The sequence below is a fragment of the Neophocaena asiaeorientalis genome, unplaced genomic scaffold (assembly GCF_003031525.2).
Source record: "Neophocaena asiaeorientalis asiaeorientalis breed wild unplaced genomic scaffold, Neophocaena_asiaeorientalis_V1.1 scaffold86, whole genome shotgun sequence".
Lineage (NCBI taxonomy): Eukaryota > Metazoa > Chordata > Mammalia > Artiodactyla > Phocoenidae > Neophocaena > Neophocaena asiaeorientalis.
In genome coordinates, this window is record NW_020175039.1 from 6,234,355 (window position 1) to 6,262,165 (window position 27,811).

General features: G+C 55.1%; 1 protein-coding gene across 7 annotated transcripts in view; it reads left to right on the plus strand.

The window, feature by feature from the left end:
- Window positions 1-27,811, plus strand: part of TNS1 (tensin 1) — a 207,197-nt gene that overhangs the window by 64,784 nt on the left and 114,602 nt on the right. For 5 of the 7 annotated variants that reach the window (XM_024763297.1, XM_024763300.1, XM_024763304.1 and 2 more), the window contains exon 4: window positions 26,284-26,325. In XM_024763297.1, the coding sequence (XP_024619065.1) occupies window positions 26,284-26,325 (42 nt within the window). Of the gene's footprint in view, window positions 1-3,062; window positions 3,279-13,354; window positions 13,445-26,283; window positions 26,326-27,811 lie in introns of those variants that run through there. The other 2 variants (XM_024763302.1, XM_024763301.1) reach the window with 2 other exon arrangements.

Here is a 27,811-nt window from a genome sequence, read left to right on the forward strand (position 1 = left end):
GACGCTGTGTGTGTGTGTGTGTGTGTGTGTGTGTGTGTGTGTGTGTGTGTGTGTGTGAGTGTGAGATCGGCTGTGGGACAGCTCTTGGAAATAAAGGGAACGGCTGCTCTTCTTTGAAAGCCTCTAGTTTCTTGACTTCCTCTCTGTGTGGTTTTCAGAGATTTGCTGAATTCATGGTTCTGTACCCAGGTGTTGGAGCAGGAAGGCTGGGACAGAGGGAATGATGGTGGAGTGGGGGATGAGAGCGGCTGGAGGACGGTGTTTCTCAGAGCCCCCTGCGTCTGCTGCAGCCCTGGGGTGGGTGGGATGCTCCTGGGACATCTGTGTATCAGTCTGACGGTCCCCATGTCTTAGCATACTCAGGATTTCTGTCTGTGATAAAAGAAGTCTGCATACAGTTATCTTGGTACAGCCTTGTGCAGAATTAAGCGTTTAAAAGAGCCCTTTCATTCAATTTTTAACTCATCATCCATTCATCTCTCCATTGTTCACTTGTTCATTACACATTTATTGAGAATCTACTAGGTGTCAGCGTTGTGCTAGGCACTGGACAAAGTTGGAAAGGAGAAAGAAAAAGACAAGTAGATCTTTGCTCAACTACTGGAAGATACAGGAGTGCACCCAACAAGTGTATGTCACAGCATTAGCATTTGAGCGAGAGCCTCGGGTATTCAGCAGAGGGGTCAGTACCTACCAAATAGCTGGAGAAGGATCCATAGGGAATGTGGCTTTTGAACTGAGCCCTGAGTGATGTGATGGCAAGGCTCAAAGGGCAGGGCTGCACCACAGAGGGTCTCGAATGTCATGCTGCAGAGCTGGGACTGGATACGGTAGGTTGTGGGGAGCTAGGGACTACCTGATGTCAAGCAGGATGATAGTAGGTGTGGGTTGGAAGGAGGTGACGGGGAGGATGGCACTTCTGCTCTTCTGTGACCTGGGAGAGGGTTCCACTTTTATTTTCTTATTTTAATTTTTAAATTAAAAAAAATTTTTTGGCCGCACGGCATGGCATGTGGGATCTTAGCTCCCTGACCAGGGATTGAACCCACGCCCCCTGCACTGGAAGCACAGAGTCTTAACCACTGGACCGTCAGGGAAGCCCCGAGGGTTCCACTTTTATACCAGACCCCCCTATCTACCTCTAGAAGAGCCTAGATGGCTGACATGGACTACTGTCACTTCCCTCCCCTGACCAGGGCTGACCCAAGCCCCTGAGCAGCCCCTGGTCCGCAGGGGGTGTGAGGGTTAGGCAGGATAAGGCTATTTGGAGACAACTTTGTCTCAGAGTTGGGGCAGTGAGGGCTGGGCAGGGGCCCCAGGAGGCCTGGGCCAGGTTTTCCTACACAATCTCAAAGGCACGTTCTATGGGACCAGGTCTTTCCCATCTCTGGTCAGTTCCCACGTACTTACAGATTGAGGACACTGTCAAGGTTGGTAGGTTCTGAGATGCTGGAATTTGGGACTCTGGGAGGCCAGCCACAGCTGCTGCCCCATCACTGCCCACCGACTCTTCCCATCTGGGAGGGGACGAGGTCATCTTGCTCTGGAGGCAGGGGGTGGATGCAATGAGGCCTCCGTCTCTGCCGTCCCCACGTAAGGTCCTGAGGAGGTGCCTCTCTCCCCATCTCCGTCCTCCTGGGCTTCACTGTCACGGATTGCGAGGGGGGGGTTGGGGAGCAGCCCTCTCACGTGCTGACCATCTCTGTGACGCTGGCCCCAGATGCCACCAAATCTTTCCTGAGGCTGTTTGTTCCTCCCGGGGGCTCCCCTATCACTTTACTCTTTGGAAAATTGAAGCCTGGGGAAGGGTTTGGCTGGATTCATAAAATCAGTGAGCACTAGAACCAGAAAAGATCTCTGAAGACCTTTGGATCCAAACTCATCGGCCAGCAGGGGAAACTGAGGAGGCTCAGAGATGCAGGCCACTGACCCAGGACCTCACAGGAGGGTGGCCCAGGTGGCCAAGAGAAGGACCTTTGAATCTCTGGAGGGCTGAGTGGTGGGGAGCTTGTCTCTGGAGCCAGCCCGTAGGATCCGAGTTCCTGCTCTATACCATCCTGTGTGGTCTTGGACAAGTCAGCTAACCGCTCCAGGGTCACTTTCTTCAGCTAAAATAACAAGGGAGATTCGAAGATTAAGTGAGAGAGAGAGAATATTCTTTAAGTGCCAGGCGTACAAATAGGTATGCAGCAAATGACTTTTTCCTTCCCCTCAGAATAATCCTATCTGCTTCTTTTATCATTTGATGGTACCCCAAACTTCAAATCACATTTCCCCCAATATTTTTAATTGTAAAAATTTTTTTGCATATCGAAAAGTTGAAAGGATAATATGGTAATCTCCCTGATTCTGTAATAAACACGTTGCTACATTTGCTTTATCAAATTTCTATCTCTCCCTCCATCAATCCGTCTTATTTTTATTTTTGGATGTATTTCAAAGAGAATTGAAGCATGCATTTCATTAATGAGAGTCAATTCAAATCATTTTTGAATATACAGTCACAAATGTCCTAACTCAGCCCAGAGAAAAAAGCCAGGATTGTTATCCCACATTTGACAGAAAAAAAAAACAAACAAAAAAAACAGGTTCAGAAATGAGATTTTAGGTCTCCAGTCACAAAATGAGTTGGAAACAGCATAAGGCAGAGCGGTTTACAAAAGTTGGGAGTTGCTATTATTATTATTGTCTCACCAACCATCCTTCTCCACCCAGTAGCCCTTGGGCCATTTCTCTGTAGCTGTGTCTCTTCCATGGGGTCCTGGACCTCTTGGCATCCTGCCCCCTCTGCCCAGAAAGCCCTCTGTCCCTCGCTTCAGGTCCCCTGGGAGGCTGCTGGGCTGGCGGCCGAAGGGGGGGCACCCTTCTTGGCATGCCTTGCCGCAGGCATACGGGCCCTGCCGCCCAGCTGGCCGAGCTGGGAGCTGGACGTGAATGCCCTGGCCGAGTGCTTCAGGGGTTAAAGGAGGCGGCGGGCAGACTGCTGGCCGGCTCCGGGAAGGGGGAAGGAGGAGGCGGTGCGCTGACAGCCCGCCCGCCTCCACTGCCAGGGGAGGGAGCCTGGCGAGCTGCGCCCTTGCTCAGTTCCCAGTAGGGGCCCTGGGACCAGCTCTGCCCCCTGTGCCAGCTCCCTGCCTGGACACAAGGCTCACTCACGCCCTCCTCTTGGCAACCAGCTTCTTGCCAGCCACAGCTGCTGCCCCATCACTGCCCACCGCCACCCCCCCGTCCTGTGAGCCCAGACACCCATCCCACCCAGTGGCTCCTCTGCCAGAAAGGTGAGTGTGGGGTGTGCGTGTGTGTGTGTGTGTATGTGTGTGTGTGTGTGTGTGTGTGTGGCGGGCTGCCGGCACTGGTGCTGTCAGGACCACCAGTGGGGCATAAATTAGAGGAGGGGGGAGGTCAGTCTGCCTGCTCACGTGCCTCTGGGCTAGGTAGCCCCTCCAGGCCAACATGTCAGCCCCCTGCCGCCGTCAGTGTCTGGTTCTGGCAGGGATGTCTGGGGCGCGGTTGTCCCTGCTTGGAGAGAGACCAGTCACAAGGAGTTTTGTTTGCTGGGGAAGTTGCTGGTGTCAGTGGCTGCTTGAGACCGAGGCCAGCAGGGACGAGTGGGGAGGGACACATTGACCAAGGCAGTGGGGAGGTTGGGGCATTTAGTCTCCAGGGTCCCTTCCCTTGCCTGCCTGCTGTCGCAGGGCTGCCTGGGGGCGAGGACCGCGACACAGGCGTGGGCAGTTTTTCCTCTCCATTTCTTGCCCTGCCACGGGCGGGAGCTGTTACTGGGCACCTTCTTCCTCCTTGGGGCTCTTCTTGCTTCCACGCCTCGTCTCCCAGGGGCAGCCACGTCTGCGAATGAGGGTCTGGCAGGTTCAAAAAGGTTTCCCACTTCACCCTCCTCAGCGTGGGTCCGTGCTCCCTTGCCCATGGACACAGCCTGGCATGAGTGCCCCCTGCCGCCCTCCCCCAGCCAGCAGCTCCGACTCCCTTCTCACCCCTCTGGGTAGAAATAGCTAATCCAGGTGGTTAATGAACAGACACACGCAGCTGCCTTTCACCCCCCGCTCCTTCCTCTCTCCCCACCGCTCTCTCCTGCCCTGACCCTCGTTCATGCCTGCCACCCCTTGCCAAGCCCAAGCACCCATACAGAGCTAACCTCAGTGTCTGTCCCCTACCCTCAGTTCAGGACCAGGGCCAGGACTGCCTCTCCAGATGTTTTTAGGTTGGGCACTGTCTTAGAAGAGGAAACTGGGAGGGTGGTGACCGAGGGGTGACCAAGAGAAGCCCGCTGTGCTCCCGAGCTGGGCTCCCTGCAGGGGGGTGGGATGGGGTTAGGGGACGGGATGGGTGCTGGGTAGGGGAGGAACTGGCTTGGGGAGGGCAGAACAGGCGGTCGTGGAGTGAGGCTTAGAGGGGCAGCTGGAGGTGAGGGTTCTAGAGCCTTTGGGGACAGGGGCTTCTCTTCTGGGAGCCCCAGCGTTCCTTGCCTGTGGTAGAGCCAAGCCAGGGGTTTGGGAGGGTGTGGGGGGAGTACGCTTTTTCCTCGCGTCTCTGCTGGGCCCCTTCCTGCAGCTGCCTGGGTCGGGTGGGGACCACTGTGGCTCACACTTGGCCTTAAGTTGCTCCCACCCCTGCCAGCTGGCGGCTACTCCAGTCTCCCCCACCCTCGCTCTCCCCCAGGACCTCAAAGCTTGCTAAGGCTAAGGCACCCTCTGCCCTGACCCCTCTGGCCTAGGAGAGTAGGAGGGAGGACCTGGACCTGGCTCTGGAGTGGGGAGCTGGCTGGGACAGCTCTCAACGGGATCGGTGCTGGGATCGCAGCGTGGGGTTGGCCTTGACTCTGCTGCCCGCAGAGGGCAGGGAGTGGAGACAGTGGGCCAGGGCCTAGGAGGGTCTCTCAGCCAGTCTAATGGGACTGGGAGCCAGAACTTTGAGCTGAGAATTCTTGGGTGGTGGTGGAGGCAACCTGGGAACCTCTGCTTCCAAATCCTTGGCCTTGAACCCTTCTGGCTCTCCTTCCTGATCCCTCATCCCATGCTTCATCCTTCACTTCCCTCAAAGCCCCAGTTCAGAATCTCCCATGGGGGCTGCGGTGCCCAGAACTGTAAACACAGGGAGCTGGTGGCCAGGTTGGAGGGGGGCCGGGGTGGGGTGCATAGGAGTTCAGAGAGGAGGTTACTCTTTGGTGACCATCTTCTCATTGCTGATGGACTGTGGCTGAAGCTTTGGAGTTTGGGAACTCTCAGTGCCCTGTTTCTACTGAAGTAAGAGTAGGAAGCAAAGGGGCAGAATGGATTTTAGTTTGGTGAAGGAAGCTCAGCTTGGTTTAACGAAGGGCTTCCTAACAAGCCTGGCGGGTCAGCAGGAGAAAGGGCTGCCTTGTAAGGTAGTGAGCTTCCCGTCTGGGGGTGGGGAGTTCAGACAGAACTGGACAGCAGCTTGGAAGGATTCCTGAGTTGGGATGTGGTTAGAAGGGATGACCTTGAAGGTCTCTTGGGATGCTGAGGTCCTGGGATTCTTAGAGTCGGGGAATTCTCTGACACCCGGATCAGGGAGCAGGAAGGCAGTGGCCTCTGGCCTGGGGTGTGGGCACAGGCAGGACCTCTCAGGGTCCTTTTGCGCCCTGCCAACGTTTGGGGAACAGAGAGCCTGACGCTCTGCCCTCACACCCATAGCTCACTGCCCCACCAGGTCTGCTTCCTGCCAGGATTTTGAGTTTCTTCCGATTCCTCTTGTCCCACTACTTGCCTTGCCCGGCTGGTTAACCCCACAAGGGCTGGAGCAGACCTGTGGGCCCAGGGCACGGTGTAGGATGGAGGGGAGCCCTGCTCCCCTGCAGTTAGAGCCCACATCCCGCCCTGAGGTGCTAACTGGGGGCAGTAGGCAAGGAGGGGTGTGTGCTATGAAGGTGGGCAGCTTGAGCCCCTGTCCAGTTTGCCCCCCAAAAGGGGCCTCCCCAGCCTGCCTGGAAATGGTAGGCAGCGGAGCCAAGATCTGAGATGGGAAAAACACAGGGGCTGCACTTCTCTGAGCCTTGGTTTCCGAATTTGTAAAATAATACAGGGTAGTCAGGGCCGCTAGAGGTGGTTTGTGTAACTAACTGCTGGGGGTGCCAGCCAAGGGCGTAGTTCTAGTGCCTCTCTGGAGTGTGGGAGGAGCCAGCCACCTGCTCCCCGCCACTGGCCTCTCCAGACCTGTTTTCCAAGGTTGGGGTGGGGGGACTTGAGGGCAGAGAGGAGAGGCAGGGTAGGGGTGGGGTTCAAGATTTCTGAGCATCAAACCCTGGGAGACTTGAGTTTCCCTTGATGGAGTGTCAAGGTGGGCTTCTGGGGTGGGCTCTGGACCCACACTGGATGTCCCAGCCTGCCTCTCTCTGCAGCCCCTCCTCTCTGGATGCCCTGGGAGCCCTTTTCTCCTTAGTGGAGAGAGTGAAGGAGTAGGGTCCTGGTTTCAGCCGAGGATGAAGTCCCTTCTGATGTCTAACTTCAGTACCTTGGGATCAGATGAAGCTGCTCAGTTAGGATGCTTCCTCCTCTGGTCTGACAGGGACCCAGTGGGAGGGGCAGGAAGGTGAGATGCTGAGTGTGCCCTTGAGCCTGGAGAAGTCAGGGTCGGAGCTGGGGTGGCCGGCAAAGGGTTTCAGGTGCAGCTGCTCCGGCTTCTTGACTTATTTCTGGGGCCTTGAGTCTCTTTCACCCCAGAAAGGGAAACCGAGGCCCAGTTGAGGGATATGTATCGAAGCGGGGCAGAGGAAAGCTCTCCCAGTTACTCGACTCTGAAAAAAAGCGAATCAGAAATGGGTTGGTGCTGCGGGAGGGAGGGAGGGATTTGGGGAGGCTGGAGGGACTTTTGTCCCCAGCACCGTCCGCCCATGGCCCCGGTCTTGGCTTCCAAAGCTATTAGGCGTGCAGAGGTGTGGGCACCAGCAAGCTGGAACGAGGGTGGTGGCGGGGGGCAGGGCTGCCAGTCCTGTGGGCCATGCCACCCCCCCTCGGGTGCCCCCTCTATTATGCATGGTCACATGCAGCCCTCCCCTCCTTCCTTCTCGCCAATCACCTGAAACACTTTCCCATGGTTGGGGGCGGGGCCGCAGGAGGTGCAGCTGGGTCCCTGGCCTGCCTCTAGCCAGCTTGGTGACCTTGGCCATCTTCCTACTTGTCCACACCTCGGTTTCCGCAGGGAGGGTGGTCGGTGTCTGTGGGGTGGGGGGTGGTAGGTGGGCCCAAGGCCGTCCCTGGCGCTGCCAGTCCTAGTCCGTCCTCCAGGGTTAGTCTGGGCTCTCTAATCCCTGCCTTTTTAGGGCTGCAAGCCTGTAGCTCAGGCCTGGGTGTTCCAGGAAGCAGAGAGGGACTGGCCCAGAAGGGCTGTGTCCTGGGGAGCTGATGGCGCATGAGGGGCTACAGGAGGGCCCGAGTGGAATCCTGTCTTTCTGCCATTATGGGGCGAGGGTCCCAGGCCTAGGTCAGGGCCCCCAGGAGACTTCCTAGGCCTTCTCCAGCAGAGAATATGGGACCCCTCAGTTTTCCTAGCCCTTGCAAGCTTCCTATGTGCTCACCTGTCTTCTAGATGGATCACACGCCCCTTGAGGGCATGCCTGTGCCACTTGCCTCCCTGGTGATCCTTGCTGTGCCTGGCACAGTGCTGCTTAGCACGAACCAACTGACTAATGAGGGGCAGCCGGGTGAGAGTTTTAGACAGTTTACAAATTTTTAAAAAAATTTTATCCTTTAATGCAATTTTTAAAGGTTACGTTCCATGTACAGTTATTACAAAATATTGGCTAGATTCCCTGTGTTGTACAGTACATCCTTGTAGCCTAACAGTTTGTACAACCAATAGTTTGTACCTTCCACTTCCCTACCCTTATATGCCCCCACCCCCGCCCTGCCACTGGTAACCACTAGTTTGTTCTCTCTATCTGTGAGTCTGCTTCTTTTTTTGTTATTTTTTAGATTCCACATATAAGTGATATACAGTATTTGTCTTTCCCTGTCTTATTTCGCCTAGCATAATGCCCTTGACAGTTTTAATAATAATTTCTGCCTCATAGTGTGGCTGTGAGGATCAGATGAGTTAGTTCACTGAAAACACTTTGAACAGTGCCTGGCACATAGTAAGTGCTCAATAAATGTTAGCAATTATTATTATTATTGCTATTATTATAATTATTACTGGTGATGGTGGTGGTGGTGGTGGTGTCCTTCCAGGAGCCCAACTCTGGGTTGGCCCTTTTCTCTCTTGCTGTGGTTGTTCCACCCCTAAGATAGGGAGGCTTACGGGACCAGAGAGTGGAGGAGATGTTGGCATCATTTTCCCCCAAGGGGTCCTAGCATCAGAGCCCAGAGAAGAGACGTCCTCCCCGCCTCCAACTCTGTCTCTCTCTGTGACTGGGGGCTGGTGGGGAGATAAGGGGACCTCTCGAGGCCTTCTCTGCCCAGGGAGCTGTGTTTATGGAGAACTCTGAGAAAGCTGCCATCACCGTAAACAAGGTGCATTCTTATAAACCAGCCCAGGCTCCCCTTCTTGGATCCCATCCATTCCTTGATGAGAGTCACCGAATCAGAGACTCCCAGGCCCAGCAAGGATGTGGCCTGGCCTCCAGGCAGGCCACTCTTGACCTCTGGGCAAGCTACTCTTGACCATGGACTATACCCATAGGGGTAGCAACTATATTTGAAAGTGAGATTCCCCAAATAATGCTGCAAGTTGCTGTGTCTTATACCCTCTAGGTCTCTCTGAAGTCTAACCTGCATCCCTCTTTTAAATTTCTTTTTATTTTTGGCTGTGTTGGGTCTTCGTTGTTGCGTGCAGGCTTTCTCTAGTTGCGGCAAGCAGGGGCTACTCTTCGTTGCGGTGCTAGGGCTTCTCATTGTGGTGGTTTCTCTTGTTGAGGAGCACAGGCTCTAGGCGCGTGGGCTTCAGTAGCTGTGGTTCGTAGGCTCAGTAGTTGTGGCTCGTTGGCTGCAGAGCGCAGGCTCAGTAGTTGTGGCGCACGGGCTTCGTTGCTCCGCGGCATGTGGGATCTTCCCGGACCAGGGCCTGAACCCGTGTGCCCTGCATTGGCAGGTGGATTCTTAACCACTGTGCCACCAGGGAAGTCCTAACCTGCATCCCTCTTGCTGCAACTTTAGTTTAGTCCCTTATTGGTAGGAGGTGGGGGAGAACCATGCCCAGCCTTTCCTGCATGCCTCTGAGCTGGGAGCTTTGACCCCGTGGTGGCACGGGCAGGCTCCTGGCTACACTCCCTCACCATCTGAGGCCTCTCTGGGGTCCTCTGCTTTCTGGTGCCCCTGATGTTCCTCGTTAGTAGGGGTCAGCCCTCAAGGCCTACCAAGCTACACCCTCCACCTAGCCCTGGTTCCCACCCAGGAAGGCTGAGGTTGCTCCGGGTTGGGGGTGTGAGCTCCATTTCCGGACCCCTGGTCCGCCCAATTGCAACTGTAAAAGGCATTAAGCTTTTTTTTTTGGAGAAAGAATGGACTTGGGCTGATGGTGATGACAGCTGCAAAGGGTTCCTGAGCTCAGCCCGACCCTATCTCGCCTCCCTTCCTCAGCCCCTGCTCACCTCTGCCCCATTGCTAGGCCATTGCCCATCTAGAGGAGGGGCTTACCTTTGACCCTTGACCTTGACCAGACCTGAGTAGTCAACTGGTCTCCGACAACCCTTTATGCGGAGCAGCCTGTGGGTTCAGCATGGGGCTTGTTGCTAGCGGGGCGTTGCCCAGGGGCAGACAGAGGGCTTCAGGGGACGCATAAGGGAGGGTTTCTGCCCTGGGGTCCCTGTGGCCTAGGGCAGTGGGAGAGCAGGGCTCGGGCTCTGTCCCTGGACTCTGGACCAATCCCTTCCCTTGCTGGGCCTGATGTCCTCACCTGTAGGATGGAGGGCTGGAGAGACGCTGGGCTGGAAGAATCTGCGAGTCCATTTCCCTGCCGGAGCCTCCCCCGGTCCCAGGCTGTGAACTTCACCTTGCATTGACCTTGCTTCCCTCCCCACCCTGCCCCCCCACCTCTGGCAGTCGCTGGCAGGAAGTCCTGCTGATTAGGGCCCTAATCACCAGCTGAGACTCCCAGAAACGCCAGGCTGGTAGAGCAGAGAGGGGCCACCAGGCCAGGAAGGGGGAAGCACGGGGAGTTGCCCCCACCCAGGGTGACATGGGCTGGGGTGTTGGCTGTGACTAGGGGGCACTGGATGCCTGCTTGGGATTGGGGGTCAGCTCCTTGGGCTGGGGCAGTGCCCGGACACCCACTGTCAGGGCTGTGTGGCAGCGGCTGAGTGCAGCTGGGCACACTTAAAAGCCTTTTTGGGCATCTACCCTCTACCACGCAAGGTGCCAGGGGTATGTGTGGGGCTGGGAAGGCCAAGGAGACATGGTCTAGTAGGAAACAAAGGGGAGTAGACAGAGGGTTTCTGCAACATGCAGTGGGGGCATCAAGCAAGAAGGAGTGCACATGAGCTGGTGGAATGGAGAAGACTTTGGAGAAGAGGTGCCATTTGAGATGGGTTTTGAAGGTTGAGAAGGAGTTCGGCAGGAAGGAGAAGGGACAAAGTCTTCTTCAGGCACAGGGGAAGGCACGCACGAAGGCGCAGTGGCACGCATGTAACGATGGATAAAATAATGACTCCAGGCCTGTGTCAGAGTTGGACAGGCTTAGGTGTCCCTCCCACCTCTGCTGCTTACTAGCTGTGTGACCTTGGGCTGAGCCTCAGTGTCTGCATCTGTAAAATGGGGTTAATATGCAATCTTATAGAGTTATGGTGGGATGAAATGAGATTGTACTTGTGAAGTGCCTACTTGTGAAGCTCAGTGTCTGCCACAGGCCAAGCCCACAGAAAGTGGTTTGTGTGGGAAAGGCTGGCTTTGTGGGAGCCTGGAGGTGTTGCTTGGGGTCCGGCTGTGGGGGATTTTCTGGGAGAGGGAAGCAGCAGAGGGCCTTCACGTAGGAGAAACACAAAGAGGGTTTTATTTAGGAAGGTGATTTGGGTAGCTGTGAAGGCTGTACTGAGCCAGGGAGACCGGGGACAGGCCACAAGTCCAATCTCCTGGAGTCCCCGGGCTGGGAAACCCTCTCCTGAGTCACTTCGCGCCTCTGGGCTTCCTTACCACGTGCTGTCCTCCTCTCCTGGATCAGGAGCCTGGAGATGCACTGAGATCTCCTTCCTGGAAGATCTTGCAGGACAGAAGAGAGCCCTCCTTGACAAGGCTTCACACATGAAGGGATGGACGACCGCAGCAGGCGGAAATGAGGGTAGACTGCGGGCAGCTCCCATTTCTAAGGAATCAAGGGACTCCTTTGGGGGGCTGTCCTTCAGCACCTGCCCGGCACCCATTAGGTGCTTACTATTTGTCGAATGAATGCATGAACAAGGGTGTCCCCTGGTCTGTGCGGAGGCAGGGGGTGCCCAGCCTGACTGTAAGTGGCCTGGTTAGTGTCTGGACGGGGGCTGCCCATCCGTAGCCAAGAGGAATGTTGAGCGTTGCAGAGGCCAGGTGCTCAGCAACTGCATGGATGAGGGAGCGGAGATTTCAGGAGCTTTAACTTCCCGGAGTGAGGTCCTATCACAAGGGCAGTGTGGCACGGGGGGTCACGATCACAGACTCTGCAGCCACGCTGCCTGGGTTTGAATCCTGACCCCACCTCTCGCAGGCTGTGTGACTGTCGGCAACTTACCTAACCTGCCGGTGCTCGAGTTTATTCAGCTGTAAAATGTGGGAACCAGAAAGAACCGTGTCTTCTGGACATACCGCATGACCTTTGGTTATTATTACTGCTATTGTTATTACCGTTGTGGATGCAGAGGGAGAGAGCTGGGCAGGGACTTCTTGGCAGGGATGAGAGCAGCTGCCCAGAGCGGGGTGGGAGAGCGCTAGCGATAGAGGGAGGCTTTGAAGAGTCCTCGGTGCCTTATGAGCTACCTCCTCGGACACCACACATGGTGCTGCCTCTGCTGTGGCCAGCTGAGCCGAGCTGAGCGTGGGAGCGGAGGCAGCAGCCAGGCCTGGATTCCAGGCTGGAGCCCTGGGAGACAGGGGCGAGCCAGGGCGAGGGGTGGGGGAGGAGAGGTGAGCAGAGAGGAGGCCAGGACTCTCCCTAGTCCCCAGCTGGGACCCCAGGAATTCCTTCCATCATCTCTTGCCAGAGGGCCTGGCCTTTTAGCTCCAGGGCCTTCAGAAGGCCTGTGGTCCATCTCCCTGCTTCCTGGGCAGACTGTTTCTGATGCCCCTTCACTGTTAGAAAGTGATTACTCTCTACGAACCATCATCTGGCTGCAACTCCTTTCTTCCCTCTTCAGCTCGCCTTCAGCTCTGCCACCGCCAGTGTTGTGGCATGAGCAGCTGCTTTGCAACAACGGGAGAGTGAGGGTAGACTTCAGTGCTCTTCCCTGACTTGGGGCAGGGGGAGGGGATTAGCTGGAGGGACTGGTGGCAGCAGGGCTTAGGTGGCCTGTTTCTAGTCCCCCTTTGGCACTGAGTGACCTTGGGAAAAGCACTTCCCCTCTCTGGGCTTCAGTTTCCTCGTTTGTGAGATGAGAAGGTGGAGTTAGGAGAGTTTTTGCATTCTAATCAGTGATGAAATTCTGCAAGTCCATGGATCTTTCTGAACAGGGAGGCTCTTGCTCTTGGGGCTCTTGGAAGAGTTGTCCACCATGGACGTGGGGGCCCTGGAGCGTCTTTACGCATCTACTGGGAAGCCTGCTGAGATGCTGAGGAGGTCCTTTCCAGCCCTGGGACTGGAAGATTCTTTGCTCAGTGACCTCTCCTCCAGCTCCATTTCTTAGAACAGAGCGGAGGGCAACAGCTGTCAGAGTTGAATGGGCCAGAATTTCTGGGTCTCTGTCCCAGTGACTCAGGTGGGGATGTGCTGGCAGGATTTGAGCTGGTGAAGTGAGAGAGGGAACTGGGCAGATCTGCCAGCTCCCCCTTGGCCACGCTTAGGGGACGGAGTGGGAGTAAGTGATGTGCTCAGCAGTGGACGTGCAGAGAGGAGTGAGTAACAGTTGTGAGTAATGGCTCAGTGTCTCTGCCGGGTAGGTGGCTCTTAGACTGTACAGAGCTGTCTGGTGGGGCTCCGGAAATGTTCCCTGGAGGCCAAGCCACTGAGTCACGGCGGCAGCCTGAGCTTTGCTGCCACTGCCCTCCTTAGGAGTTGGGAGTCCAGCCCCAGCCCCTCCCCCCATCTATACCTCCACACCCCCTCGGCCCCATAGCTGCCCTGTTTTGTCCTCTAAGCGCCCTAGTGACTTGGATTGCCTGAACGAGTATAGATTTTGTATTCTGGCTGTCCTGGGTTTGAGTCCCAGCTCAACTGCTCATAACCGAGTGGTCTTGGGCAACTTACTTTTCTTGTTGAGTTTCAGTGGCCTCATCTGGAAAAAGGGAGTATTGCCTGTCGTGCATATTGTTGAACGGGTTAAATGCGGTACTATGTCTGAAGTACACAGTACACGGTAGGTATTCAAATAAAATGGTTGTCCCACAAACCCTAGACTCTGTTTTGCTTCTCCTCACCACCTCCACCTCTAAAATTCCTGCTTCCACGCCTTCTTCCCATAATTTTCAGGATGCTTATCCTCCAGTTAGATCTGCCCCATCGTTTGTGCACATGCCGTCCTGTTTCTGCCACCTCCTACCCAGCTTCCGTCTGTGTGCCTTACCCCCTCACCTGCTCTAGCAGAAGGATGGGCAAGGCTCAGGTGGCCCGGGCGAGTCCAAGGGGAATTTGTCACTTGTCCGGCTGCAGTGGGTGGTCAGGCTCCTGTGGGCACCTCACATCCCCCACCTCTGCTGGTTCATGCTCTCCCCTATCCACTGTCTGCCCACATGGGTCATTTCCGCCTCTGGCTTTCTGAAATCAGCTGAGCTCAGGGCCATGCAGACTGCCCCTGCTAGTAGGTGTGCTGGCCATGCTGCTGTGTTCCCATCTGTGCGGATCTGCTTGGGGCGGGGCGGGGAGGGAGCGCCAGGGAGTGACTTTGCATCTGCACCTGGCAGTGGTCCTGTGGTGGGTGTGTGCGCGCACACGCTCTGCGTGTGCCTCAGGGCGTCTGAGCTGTGTGTGTGCCATGTCTCTGGGTCACTGGGCCTCTATCTGATGTGAGCTCTTTCTCCTGTCCAGTTAAAATCTGCCTGTTTTCCCAGCCAGATAAAGCCAGGTCTTCCGTTGCCTCTCCCTCCACCCCCTCTTCCCTCCAGACCTGGTTTCGGATGTGTGCATCTTGGAGGGCCTCCCGGGGAACAAGGAAACATTGCAGAGGGGTGGATATGCGTCAGATGGAGCTGAACAATGCCGGTGACAGCCAGGCCTCCGCTGGCCTTCAGTGCTGGCCTGGCTTCAAGTCCCTGCGGCTGGCTAATTGGGATCGAGAGGGGGCTTCCTGCAACTCAGCCATAGATGGATTTAAAGGAGCTCCATGGAGCTGGGCTTGCCCTGCCCTACCCTGGGGACCTCCTGTTCCTGGGGCTCCTGGTGCAGTCCATCAGAACAGATGGGGTTCCAGAACACCAGCCCTTGACAGGTGCTAATTGTGCCGAACAGTCACAATAACTCCTCCTGTCGTTGCCATCTGTGGCCCAGGAGTTTTCTACATGAGTGAATTTTCAGATAATTGAAGCTTAGGCCACATAAGAGTCAAAAGCTCCAAAGAAAAAAAGGTGAATTGCTTTGATGGGAATCTTTTGCATTGTATTATACTGCTCCGAGCTCTGACTTAAGGCAGACAGGACCTTCCTCTCATTCTGTTATTGTTCCTCAGTTTTTTCCTCTGTAAAGTGGGCATATGAACAGAACCTACCTCACAGCGTTCAAGTGAGGATTACATGAGTTGAGACACATCAAATGCACATAGTATGCCCCGTACAGTTTGCGACCCTGTAAATGAAGGCGCTGAGGCATGGAGAGGTGCAAGAACTGCATCCGGCTCAAATAGAAGGGAGCTAACGTTTCCCAAGCATGTGCTATGTTCCAGACATTTTTACGCATGTCATCTCAGTCAACTTTATTTTGTCCTCCCAACCACTCTGCAAAGTAGGTCTCATTATCCCCAGTTTACAGATGAGGAAACTGAGACTCGGGGAGGTTCAATAAGGTCTCAATAGCCGGTCTATGGCAAATGGGTATTTGAGCCCAGGCCTAACCGAGTCCAGGGCTTTTCTAATCCTATCTCTTGTCTTTTGGTTGGAAACTCATGATCCCTCAGTGTGTTCAGGAATTTGGAAATGAGGGTCCACAAGCAGAAGGTGTTTTGATCTATCAGAATTGAACCCGCTCCCAGTTACCACGTTTGGGTTAAAGGTTCAGAGCGGTTTGGAGTCAGGTGATGAGACAAAATGACCTTTAGGGGTCTAGGGAACTCAAGAGCACATATGGACTTTGAGAATACAGAAGTTTTCTCCTGTTTGCTTTTCTTTTGGCAAGCCTTAAATCTTTAAAAAAGGAGGTAGGTAGGCATCAGGAAGGCTTTCCTGATAGCATCGGCATAGGGCAGTGATGCAGGCAGCATAGGGAGGCTGAAGAACCAAAAAAACTTTAGGGAATTTCTTCAAATCCAAGGTGTCTTCGTCCCGCCTCCCCCCATTTAATATTTCTGAACTTGGAATGCATCTTACGGTTGAAGTGTACAATACATTTCGGGTAGCATTTCCTCTTCAAAAGCTCTTGTCCAGTTGATGGTGCCCCAGACAATCAATGGTATCTTTGAGATTAGGAAACAGAGCCGTGAACACCTGTGGTTTGCAAGGCCTCTTGCAGATGTGGAAGGGAGAGAGAGCTGCAGGCCATTGCCCTGCCCTGAGAGCTGACTGTGGCCGAGTTTAAGAAAGCAAGAGGAACCTCTGATGTCTGTGTGGGTTTGAGGGTGGCCCCTAGCCCTGGAATTCTCAGTCTGGGGCCTCGCTCAGCCCGTCTTCTCCTCCACCCCCCCTGCCCCAGCCTCCTCCACCAGGGCCCCTGGTGTGCTCCTTGGCAGATCCGGAACCCTCTGGCTTCTTGGGTTTCCCCCTTGCTCTTAAATTTGTTTCCCATGCATCCTTCCTGCCTTACTGTTTTAGCACAGCTTAGGGTCAAAGGCTTAAAGTTTTCATCTAAGGTCAGAAACCCTCATGGGGAGTGAGAGGATGGGGCAGTCTCCCTCTGGGTGTAATTTCTGGAAACACAGATGGACTTGAATCCCAGTGAAGTAATAGCCCTCTTCATACCTCCGTTATAGCAGTTACTGAGCTCTTTATAATTCTCTGTTTACATGCGTGTCTCCTCCACTGGGCCACAGGTTCCCCTCCTGGACCAGGCCACTCTTACTCCTCTCTGTCTCCATAGCTGGGAAAGTGGCACCGAAGGGCCCTCAGTCACTGTTGTTGAAGGAATGCTTGGTCTTGCTTCTGTGCCCATCACCTCCCCTCTGTCCCCAGTTCCACTAGAACCTTGACCACAGACCGCAGCCCTTTCCTTCACCAGATTCTTCTAGGAGCTTCCTAGAAGCGATGTTTTCTCTGCTGGAGGCCGTGTCATCCAACTCACCTGCTTTAGAACAAATGGCCCTTCTCCAGGCAGGGAGGAAGGGCTGGGGTTTTCCCTGCTCTTTAGATCTTAGAGGGTAACCTTGAAGTCTGCATCTCCAACTCCCTGTTCAGTGCCTCCACTTATATAACAGAGGCCCTGCTTCCTCTGAGTCTTCCAGGCTGGGTCCCTCAGTGGTGGCTGATTTCTCCTCAGTCTTCTTATATCCCCTTGTACTGCTCTCGGTAACCTCACTCCTCTGCTCCTGACCCCAGCTCAGAGCCTCTTTTCACTTTGGTCTCTTCTTCTGCCATCCCCCACCCCCACCCCTGGCCCAGACATCTCCCCGGCCCACCCACCTCAGAGGCTATGTCCCCCATGAATCTCTACCTTTGACCCCCGACTGGGCAAGGTGCTATGGTCCTGGGCAGAGCTGAGGCTTGGGGTGCCACCAGGTCGGAACTCTGGTTCCATTACCTACTGGTTGTATGGCCTCAGGCTAAGCACATTACCTCTCAGAACCTCGTTTCCCCATCTGTAAAATAGGCTGGTAACCCCTACCTCACAGTGTACCATATGGAAAAAACCCAAACAGACTTGACAGTGGCGTTCTCTGGCTGGAGCATGGGCTTCGAGGCAGAGAGGTGAGGAATGGGACTGGAGAGAGAGACACAGCCAGGTCTCGAAGGGCCGTGAGGACCATATTAGGGCATCTGGACTTCATCCCATGGAGCCGGGAGCCATGGAAGGACTTCAGGCAGAAGAGTGGCATTAACGGCTATGCCTTGTAGAAATAGTTCTCTGGCTGCCGAGCGAGAGTGGCTTAGAGGACTGGACTGAGGGCAGGGAGGCCTGTGTCAGGAGGCCATTGTAAGAATCTCCATGATTAAAGAGACTAGGGGTGAGGGGGTGGCTTGGAGAGATATTTGGGTGGAAGAGTTGACCAGGCTTGGTTGCGGGGCGGTGTAGGAGGAGTGCAGCCAACCCTCAGGTTCGGGCTGAACAACCTTTGGTGGCCCGGAAGTTGGGTGGTTGTCAGTAGCCACGAGGGAGCCCAGGAGGAGGCAGAGTGGGGGCAGGGCTGTGAGTGCAGGATGCTGGCCAGCATCAAGCCCTGGGCCCAGCTGTGCCTGTGGCCCCGCATGCCCCACGCTTGTCACTGCCGACCCCTGGCTCCCCTCTTGTGCTCCCAGGGCCTGGCGCATAGGAGGCACTTGGTACCCGTTTGCTGGACTCATCTCTGATTTTCTGCTCGTGAGAAGTCTGGCCTGGCGTGGAACCTCAGCCCTCCCAGGGTCACTGACTTTGGGTGTGGGCCAGTGTGGCCCCTGAGCTGGGCCCTTGGGGCCCCAGCTTGGGTTCCAGGGCGGGCAGATCTTCAGAAAAGCTGTTCTGCCACCAGCTAGGCATCCGGCGATCTGGGCGCTATCTTATGCCATCCTTCGGGTCAGCTCTGAAGGGGACCGGCTGCAGAGGGCAGGGCCTGCTGCTAGGCCTGCCCCACCTGCTTTGCTGCTGTCAGGACCTTCTTGGGAAATATCTGCTCTGAAATATCACAGTCCAGTGGGCTCAAGAGGGTCGGGCACACCCGGCCTTCCCCTTGGATGGCGTTGGGCTGTGCAGGTCCGGGCCGCTGTGTGTGGGTGTGGCTAGAAACTTCTCTCTCTGGAGAGCCTCATCTTGAGTGTGTTACAGGGCCTGGAGGCTGGCAGAAGCTGGGGCGGCCAGTGAGTGGGGCCTGAGGAAAGGCTCCCGAGATGAGACGGAGGGCTGGGCTACCGGAGAGCTGCTGGAGCTGCAGGGGCGGGTTGACTGGGCCAGTGGGTCCAAGAGGAGCCTGGTGGAGGAGGATTTGGGGGAGGGGGTGGGACTGGGGCTCTGGGGGCAGTGACCAGCGTCGGCTGTCTGGGTCGTCCCTGTGTCTTGTCTGCTTGGGTTCTGAGTCAGAGACTGCTGGCTTTGGGGAAAGGGCCAGGCCCCCTCCTCGCCCCTGGCCGGCTCCCTGGCCCCGGAGGGGACTCTGGGCTGGGGCATGGCTCCCCGCCCCTCAGCTCAAGGTGTCCCTGGGAACAGGCCCCTTCTTGCCTCCAGGAACTTGACGCAGTTCCTTTCCCGGTCCCAAGCAGAACTCTATATAAGGGAAGGAAACAGCCGAGCAGGTCGGCACCAAGCTCTGGTGAGGATGGGTGGCCTGGAGGGGAGGGCGCAGGCCTGGGGAGGAGATAGAGCCAGGGCAGTGGCCCCTTCCTCCCCGGGACTCCCCTGCCCAGGGCTTGAGGCTCAGTCTGGGAGGCCAGTGTCTTCAAGCCATGCTGGGGCTCTGCCCCTTTCACCCCAGGGCCTTGTACTGGCCCAGTCCCCGCCCCCCACCCCCATGGCCAGGGCATTTCGTAGCTGCCTGACTGTGAGCACCCTCGGGTCCTGGAGGGGTGCACTGCTCACCCTGGCTTCCAAGCCACGCCCTGGTCCACTAGGCTGGGCCTCCCAGCCTGCCGTTGCCTCACTGGCAGGGGCCGACTGGGTGTTTCTTGATGGAGCCCACTGGACTCATAATGTGACCTCTGAGGTGCTGGGCTGTCCACAGACGGGGAGTCATCTGGCTGTGTCCTCAGTCATGGGGCATGCGGGCTGGATCCCCCTGGGATCATTGTCTCCATCATTCTTGACCCCTCTGGTGTCTCCTGAGTGGCCAGGGCTCAGAGGATGGCTGCGTCCTGGTTACGGGTTCCTCAAGTGGGTCCCCGAGGGCGAGCAGCAGACAGAGCTGAGGGCAGGATCCCTGGCTCTGTGAAGGGCAGGAAGGGGACTGGTGCCCTCCCATGTTTTGGGTGGGGGAGAGAAGTAGAGGTTGGAGGGAGCGTCGGTTCAAATGAGGTGGGGATGAGGACCTGTAGGTTTCAGGGTGCCTGATGGCCCCTTGTCTCTAGGCTTTGGGGCTCTTCCCCCCTTGCTTCTTCCCCCATTACTATTAGTGTTACTGCACATTTCCTGCTTGCCTTAAGCTCCCTACCCTTCACCTCCCCCTGGTCCCTCTCCTACTCAGGCACCTTCAGTGGCTCCCCAGTGCTGGCAGCTAAAAGTCTTAACTCCTCTGCTGGGCATTCAGAGTTGCCCATCGTCCAGCCTGGAAAGAGACTTTTTGGCCAGTCTGCCTCCCTCATCTCCTAACACGTGCCCCTCGGTGCTGTCTCTTCCCTTCCCCCACTCTGTGTCCCAGCCAAAGGGGATTCTTTTGACATGGGAAGCCTTCCCACCTCCATGCCTTGTTTGTGTGGTTATTTCCACCTGAAAAGCCCTTTTCCCATCTCCACCTTCAAAACCTTATCCATGGACCTAGTGAGCTCCAGGCTCTGAGCAGAGCCCCAGAGCTTCTCGATGCAAATGACCCATGTGCTTCCTGCCCTCATGGGGCTTGCGGGGGAGTCGGTGAGACACACAGTAGACAAACAGAAGCAATGCGTCCTCGAGGACTGGCTCGGGTACGCCTCCTCCGTGGAGCCTGCCTGGGCGCCCTGAGCTCTCTCTGTGCTCTCACAAGTGGGGGCCTCATCCGGCCGTGGGGACAGTGTGGCGTGCTGGGAAGAGCAGGTATTGGAGTCAGGCTGATTCAGGTATCAGTCCTGGCACCGTCACTTGATAGATGTGCCATCTTGGATCTCACAGGATTGTTGAAGGGCTGCCTGAGATCCTGTAAGATGAGGATGCTAATAACCTACCTCAGGGGGGTCATGAAGGGTGAAGGGGTAACGCACACAAGGGCTTAGAACCGTGCCAGGTACACAGCGAGTGTGCAGAAAACTGGCAACTACCATTTATACTTCTGCCAATACTACTACTTCTAGCTGTTCGGCTTTGGGCAAGTTGCTTAAATTCTCTGAGCCTATTTACCTCAAAAACTTGTCAACAAGATTAAATAAAATAACGTATATAAAGCAGCCAGCTCAGTGGCCAAGGGTGGGTCCTCTGCAAACCCCAGTTTCCTTCCTTTCCACGTATCTTCTGGTGTCATTCGAGGTGGGTGCCTGGAGTTGTTGGGACAGGGACATGTAGCAGGTGTCAGCAAGAACTTCTCTGGAAACAGCCCAAGTGTCCATCAACAGATGGATGGATAAACACAATGTGGTATATTCATGCGATGGAATAGTATTCAGCCTCAAAATGCAATGCAACTCTGATACATGCTACAACATGAATGATTCTTGAAAACATTATGCTAAGCATGTTACTTTGCTGGGTCTACCATAACAAAATACCACACACTCAGTGCTTTAAACAACAGAAATTAATTTTCTCACAATTCTGGAGGCTGGAGGTCCAAGATCAAGGTGCTGGCAGGTTTGGTTTCCTCTGAGGTCTCTCTCCTTGGCTTGTAGACGGCCACCTCCTCCTTGTGTCCTCACAGGGTCCTCCCTTTGTGCGTGTACCCCTAGTGACTCTCTGTGGGTCCTGATCTCTTTTTGTAAGGACACCAGTCATATTGGATTAGGGCCCACCTTAATGGCCTCATTTTAACTTAGTTACCTCTTTATAGGCAAAGAGTGGGTGCTCTGCAAACCCCAGTTTCCTTCCTTTCCATGTATCTTCTGGTGTCATTTGAGGTGGGTGCCTGCAGTTGTTGGGACGGGGACGTGTAGCAGGTGTCAGCAAGAACTTCTCTGGAAACAACCCAAGTGTTGTATTCAGTCGTATTCTGAGGTATTGGGGGTTAGGACGTCAACACAAGAATTTTGGGGTATACAATTCAGCTCATAACATTTAGCGAAAAAAGCCAGAGACGAAAAGGCAAATATTGTATGATTCCTTTTGTATGAGATACCTAGAATAGGCATATTCATAGAGACAGAAAGTAGATTAGAGGTTATTAGGGGAGACAGGGGAATTATTGTCTAATGGGTGTCGGGTTTCTGTTTGGGATAATTAAAATGTTCTGGAAATGGATAGTGGAGATGATTATACAGTATTGTTAGAGTACTCAGTGCCACGGAGTTACACTTAGAAATGGTTAAAATGGTAAATTTTATGTTATGTGCATTTTATTTTTATGTGCATTAAAAAAAAGGGACTAGCAAGACATAGGGGGAAAAACCCTTTTTTGCTCAGGATTATATGAAATGCTCCATTCAGAGGCTCAAGTGGTTCTAGTTTAGGCTGAGACCAAGGCTGTCCTCCAGTCCTGGGGGCCAGGTGGATGTGGGTGTGGGAAGCCTCTCTGGAGGGCTGGGATTTCATGTAACCAATCCTGAGACTGGAGGATGGGAGTGTCACCCAGTTGGGGACCAGGCCCTGCCACTCGTCAGGTAGTGAGGTGATGGGGGCAGTGGGAGGCGGGTTGGGTTTTCACCTACAGCTCTCCCCTTGCCAGCTGATTGACCCTGGATAAGTGTTATGACCTCTTTCTTCGAGCCTCCATTTCTTCATCTGTAAAATGGGAGCAATATTACTGACTCTGCAGTGTTGGAGGGTCTCAGAGACATAGGCATATGGTAGGATTAACTCCCCTGCTCATAGTAGGTGCTTAACAAATGGCAGTGATTTTACCACTGGTGGTGACAGGTGCTTCCTTTCCTCAGAACTTGAGTTTCTTTCATCTTTCCACAAATCTTTTGTGTGTACCTACTGTGTGCTGGGACCAGCGTGATGAACAAGACATGCTCCCTGCCCTCATGGCATTTGATTTCTAGAGGGGGAAACAGATTATAGACAAGAAAATAAACACATCTATTATTACAAATTGTAATTAGGTCTGTGAAGGAAGACATAGGAGTTCAGGAGAGAGAATATCTCTGTGTAATCTCTCTCTCTCTCTCTGTGTGTGTGTGTGTGTGTGTGTGTGTGTGTGTGTGTGTAACTTAAGGGACTCGGAGAGGGCCTCTCTCTGGGGTGGTGGCATTTAAGCCAAAGCCAGAAGGAGAGGAAGGACCCAGCTATGCAGGGAGCTGGGCTAAGAACATCTAGGCAGAGGGAACAGTATAAACAGAGCCCCTGGGGAAGAACAGAGCCAGGTGTGTCCCAAGGACTGAGAGGAACCTACCCCTTGCGTGTGGCTTTGGGTCCTGGACGAGGGGGATGGGCACAGAATGATGGTGGGGAGAAGGGCAGGGGCCAGGCTGTGCAGAGAGCTCTTTGCTTGGGCTGCCTGCTGACTGGTGCTTTAGACCCTCCTGTCCTGGGGGAGTCTCCGAGGCTGTGCCCTGTTGTTGGCACTGTGCCTGGGGACCTTTGAAATTGAGAAAATATTAGTGGTGGGGGGCTGATGAATGCCAGGCATTGGCCTCGATCGGGCCTGCTAACACTCACATCCCGGCATCCCCGGCTCTCTAATTGCGGAGCCGTACTGTTCTGCTGCAGTGGCCTTGGGCAAGTTGTTACCCTTTCTGTGCCTTCGTTTCTTCCTCTGTGAAATGGAGATAATAACCCAAATGTATAACCCATACATTTAAAAAATGTATATTTATTTATTTGGCTGTGCCGGGTCTTAGTTGCAGCACGCGGGACCTTCGTTGCCGCATGCGGGATCTTTTAGTTGCGGCATGTGGGATCTAGTTCCCTGACCAGGGATCGAACCCGGGCCCCCTGCATTGGGAGTGTGGAGTCTTAACCACTGGACCACCAGGGAAGTCCCAACCCATACACTTTCTATTAGGATCAAATGAGTCCAGGGAAAGGGCTTAGGACAGTAACAGACACATAGGCACATCCCATAAGCTTCCTGTTACCACTCTCGTTGTGTATGGCTCTGTGGAAATACGTGTTTACAGGAGAGTTGACACAGCAGAGAGGGCAGGAGCATATCTCTGTCTGGAGCCAGACTGCTGGGTCTGCATCCTGCCTTCTCTGCTGGACAGTTGATTAACCTCTGTGCCTTGGTCTCCTCATCCATAAAACAGATGCTCAGGGTGGTTGTGAGAATGGAGTGAGTTAATTTACGCCAAGTACAAAGCACAGGGCCTGCCCTGTAGCAAGTGCGATGGAAGTATTTGATGTTGCTGCTACTTTTATTGCTGTTATAGTTTTCAGAATGGAAAGGCTGACCTGGGTGCTGATGCGTAGTGGAGGGAGACCCGGGGAGGAGGCTTACCTGAGGCCGACTTCCTGGGCCTGAGCCCTGAAATCCTACACTGCCAGCCCTGGGGAGGCAAATGGTTGGCATCCCAGCGTCTGCCCCCTCTGCAGAGGGAGGCTTCCTAGCTGGGGTCCCCAGGGCCAGTAGGAGCGGTCACTGCTGGCCACAGGGCACGGGCCAGAGTGGCAGGGGGCCCTGGCTCTGCCTGGCACATTCCAGGCTCCTGAGAGGGTGGCCAGGGGCCAGGGTGCCGGAGGGAAGGAGAGAGCCTTTTAAGGAAACATTTCTCTGCTTAAAAAAAAAAAAAAAGAGACAAGAAACACTGAAACACACAACAAAGTTAGTGGGCTGGCTGGCCAGCTGTCCTGGAATGCACAGCTGTGGGTGGTGGGTGGAGGAGGCCACTGGGGGGCAGCAGGCCATGAGGGGCACCCAGGCATCAGGCCCTCGGACTGGGGGTCCTCAGCTGCCCCTCAGATCTCAGTCCTCGGCGGGGACAGGGGAGGGACCTGGGCTCAGGTCCCATTTTTTCCACTGCCTTGGGGTGGTGCTGGGGTAGTAGCTCTCCCTCTTGTCTCAGAGGACACCTGTCCATCCTGCCCTTGCCTCAAAAATGTGTCCGTAACGCCCTCTCTCACTTCCCCAAATCCCAGTCCCGAATGGAGACTAGACACCCACTCTCGTGGATTGCAGGTGGAGACGGTGGTGGAGGACATGGCTGGCCCATGCTGGCCCGTGGCTGGGAGGCCGTGGCGGTAGCCAGCAGCATGCCCTCCTCTTGCAGCTGATCCCACATTTAGGTTCCCAGCCTCATCCCAGCTCTAGTTCCAAGGAAAGGAGCAGATCAGGGCGTGCTGCTCTGTGGATCGACCCGCTCCCACCCCGGCTTGAGGGCCCATGGGTGATAGGAGGAGTGGGGACAGGAGACGCTGGGAGCCTGGCCCCATGAGGTTGAAACCTACGAGCCTCAGAGTGGGATTTGGGGCTGGGGGCAGGAGGAGACAGGCAGGAGGCCACTGCTGGATGCGGGACTCCTGCCCTCAAGGTGCCTAGGGGATAGCAGTGTCCCCGTGGCTGAGACCTTGTCGGGTGGGCAGGGTGCCCTGAAGGCTGCAACCACCTCCGGACTTTCCTGCCCTTCTGGCCTGTTCTTCTGGCATCCTCTACCCCACCCTTGGCCACTGATCAGCTGTGTGACCTTGGACAAGTTGTTTAACTTCTCTGTGCCCCCTGCACCTCAAACGGAGGTATAATAGTACCTACCTTATTGGGTTGTTGAAAGGATTACATGAGTTAACATGGGTAAGGCATTGATAATAATACCTGTGCCCATTCAGTATGCATTATATATGTTAGATATTGTTCCTTTTTTTTTTTTTTGGCTTCATATGTGGTTCTCTCAAGTCCTAGAGTAATGCTGAGGACAGGGTGATAGGTACTGAGGTTCAGCTCAGGCTTCTTTGCTGGAGAATGAGGTGGGCAGGGAGCCTGCGGTGTGGCTGGGTCAAGAACCCAGGGATGCTAACTCCCAGCCTCTCCACCCCTTCCAGAGCCCGGGGCACACTGTCCCACAGGTATGGTTCCCTTCTAGGCGGGTATGTCAAGCCGGGGTGATCCCTGGGGCTGGTCAGATGCTAGAACAGGGTCAGGTGAAGGAAGGGCCCAGCTGAGGGTGAGGCCTCTGTGAACAGCCAGCTGAAGCCCGGGCTGTCGGCTGGGGCGGGGGCCCGGGTTGCCTACTGTATGAGGAGGCAGCCCCCCACTCTTTGGCGATCCACGGCTTATGTCCAGACACCCTCATGCCCGGAGCGGGGGGTGGCGGGGTTGGGGAGAGCTTCCCCCGCCGTCCCCTCTGTGGGCCCCCTGCCTGGTGTTTGGGTCAGGAATTGGAGCCAAGGTTGAGGTATGAGCTCCAAGAAAAACGTGTCCCAGCTAGAAGAAAGGAACACATTGAGTCTCTGATAAAGGCCCCTGCTAATTGTCAGGGTAGTGGTTTGGCTGCCCGGCCCCTGGGGAGGGAGTGTTATCTCAGGTAGGGAGCAGACCAGCCCCCTCCCTGCCCTCTCCCTCCATCTTGCGGCCACATGGCCACCCCCTCCCCCATTAGAGAAGAAGCCGAGGATGTTGATAGTCATAGCTCACCCACCGAGGGTGCTTGCACTCTTCAAGGCCTTCCACATCTATTAGCCTCGTGGCCGCCTTCGGAAGAGTCGACAGGCCCTTCCCCAGCCTGTTTCCCTGCACGGTCTGGGAAACTTTGCCAGTTGTCTGCAGCTGTGACCTTTGGCTGAGGTACCTTGGCATTTGGGAGAATGGAGGAGGTGACTCTTCCTTTTCTGGAGGTCTTAAACACGGTTTTTGAAAAAATTAAAACAAATCTTACCATATTGTAGAAAATTTAGAACATAGAGCAAAGAAAAAAAAATTTATTCTTATTACCTTAACCCTGGTGCTTTGACCTCCAGTTTTTCCGTATATTTTTTTACGGAGTTTAAAAAATGGGACTTGCATTTCACTTTTGCCTTCTGCCGCTTCCCCCAACCCCTGAGTGTTATTGCCGAAGCAGCTTTCCGTGTTGCTCCATAGTCCTCCCGCTGGAGAGTGTCGGTGTTTGTGAACTGAAGGAAGGGGTGTCCAGCACGGGGTGGCGGGGAGCGGAATGATCTCAGGAGGCCCTGGTTTTCTATGGGGATTAAGATGCTAACCTTGCCCTTTCTCTGTTCCTCCCACAGGTGGCTGCTCCCTGCATTCCTCCATCCAGCCATGAACTGGTGGTGAGTGACAGTCCATTCCTGCCAGCCCCACCTCTCCCCTCTTTCCTCAGCTCCCGCTGCAGCTTGCTTGAGACCCAAGTATGCTGGTAGCCCCCATGGGTGCTGGGCCATTAGGTAATGATGAGGAAGGGGCCACGTCCCGAGGCCGAAGCTGAACTGGGAGGAAGTGAGTCATGAGGTCCTTTCATGACTTCATGAGATGCGGGGCCTTCTATTTCAATCTTGAGACTTAAGTCCTTGGAAAAACCCATAAAAGGACATCTTGCCTGTTTCTAGGCCTGGCCAGGTGCCTGTTGTCCTGGGGCTTACAGAACCAGGGAATGGCATCTCCTTCCACCCGCCTGGTCCCTAGTCAGGTACCCTTTGGCTGGAGGCAGGGGGAAGGATGGCGTGACCCACAAGAGTCCAGACACCTGGGCAGTTGCTCACGTTCAGGTGGCCTGTCCCACTTCCAGTCTCCTTCGCTGACTCTGCTTTTCTGCCTTCTCTCCGCGTCCCCCGCTCTTCCCTCTCTCCCCCAATCAGGTTTCCGGAAAAGCATGGATGGGGCAGGACTTCTGTGTGTTGTGGGCTGTGGAGAGAGGCCTGCTTCAGACCGATCCCAGCTGGGCTGATTTGGAATTTGTCCCTCCCTGCCCTCTCCCTGCCTTTCTTCCCTTCAGAGGTCTCTCTTGTTCCCCAGCCCATTGCAGGAGGCAGGCGGGGCCCTGGAGCCTGGAGAGGGAGGCGCCTGCCTGCGTGCAGGTGCCTGTGTGGGCGTTTGCGCGTGGGGTGCGTCACGGAGGGCCCCTGTGGGCACCATCCGACTGGCTGGTGTGGAGGTGCCTGTGGTGACGCTGATGCGGGTGGGAGTCCGGGGGAGGCGGCACGGGTGCCACAGGACCCAGGCAGTTGGAGGCATCTGCACACCTGTGCGGTACCCAGCTTGGATACTGGAATCTCGCTCAGGTCTCCTGGCCTTTTCTCCTCCAACACCCGTTTGCTGTATGACAATGGGCCAGTCCCTGCCCTCTTTCTGAACCTCAGTTTCCCTCTCCGTCAAAGAGAGGGGTTGCATTGGATGCTCCAAAGGCTTTCTCTGTGCTGACACATATCCCCGCCCCCCGCCACCGTTCAGGGTCATCGATGGAATGAAATAAAGTATGCAAAAAAAAGTATGCAAAAGTGCTTGTGACTCTTAGCTGTCTTTGGACCCAGAACAGTGTCCCTGCTGTCTGCCCTCCCAGCCCAGGCTCTGCTTAGCTCTTTGCCTTCCTTGCATCGGCTTCTCTTTCCTAATCTCACTGGGCTCAAACCCTTCTGGGCCTCGGCACTGCCTGGCTGTGCCGCTCCAGATGTGGAGTATTATTCGCGCAGAGCTCAGTTGAAGGTCATCTGACAACAGCAGGGGGTGGGAGTGGGGTGCTGTGGGGATGAGGCCAGAGTGCAGGCCTGGTTTGGAACTGCCAGGGAGAAATGCCTCTGGGACTGTGGAGGGACACAGTGG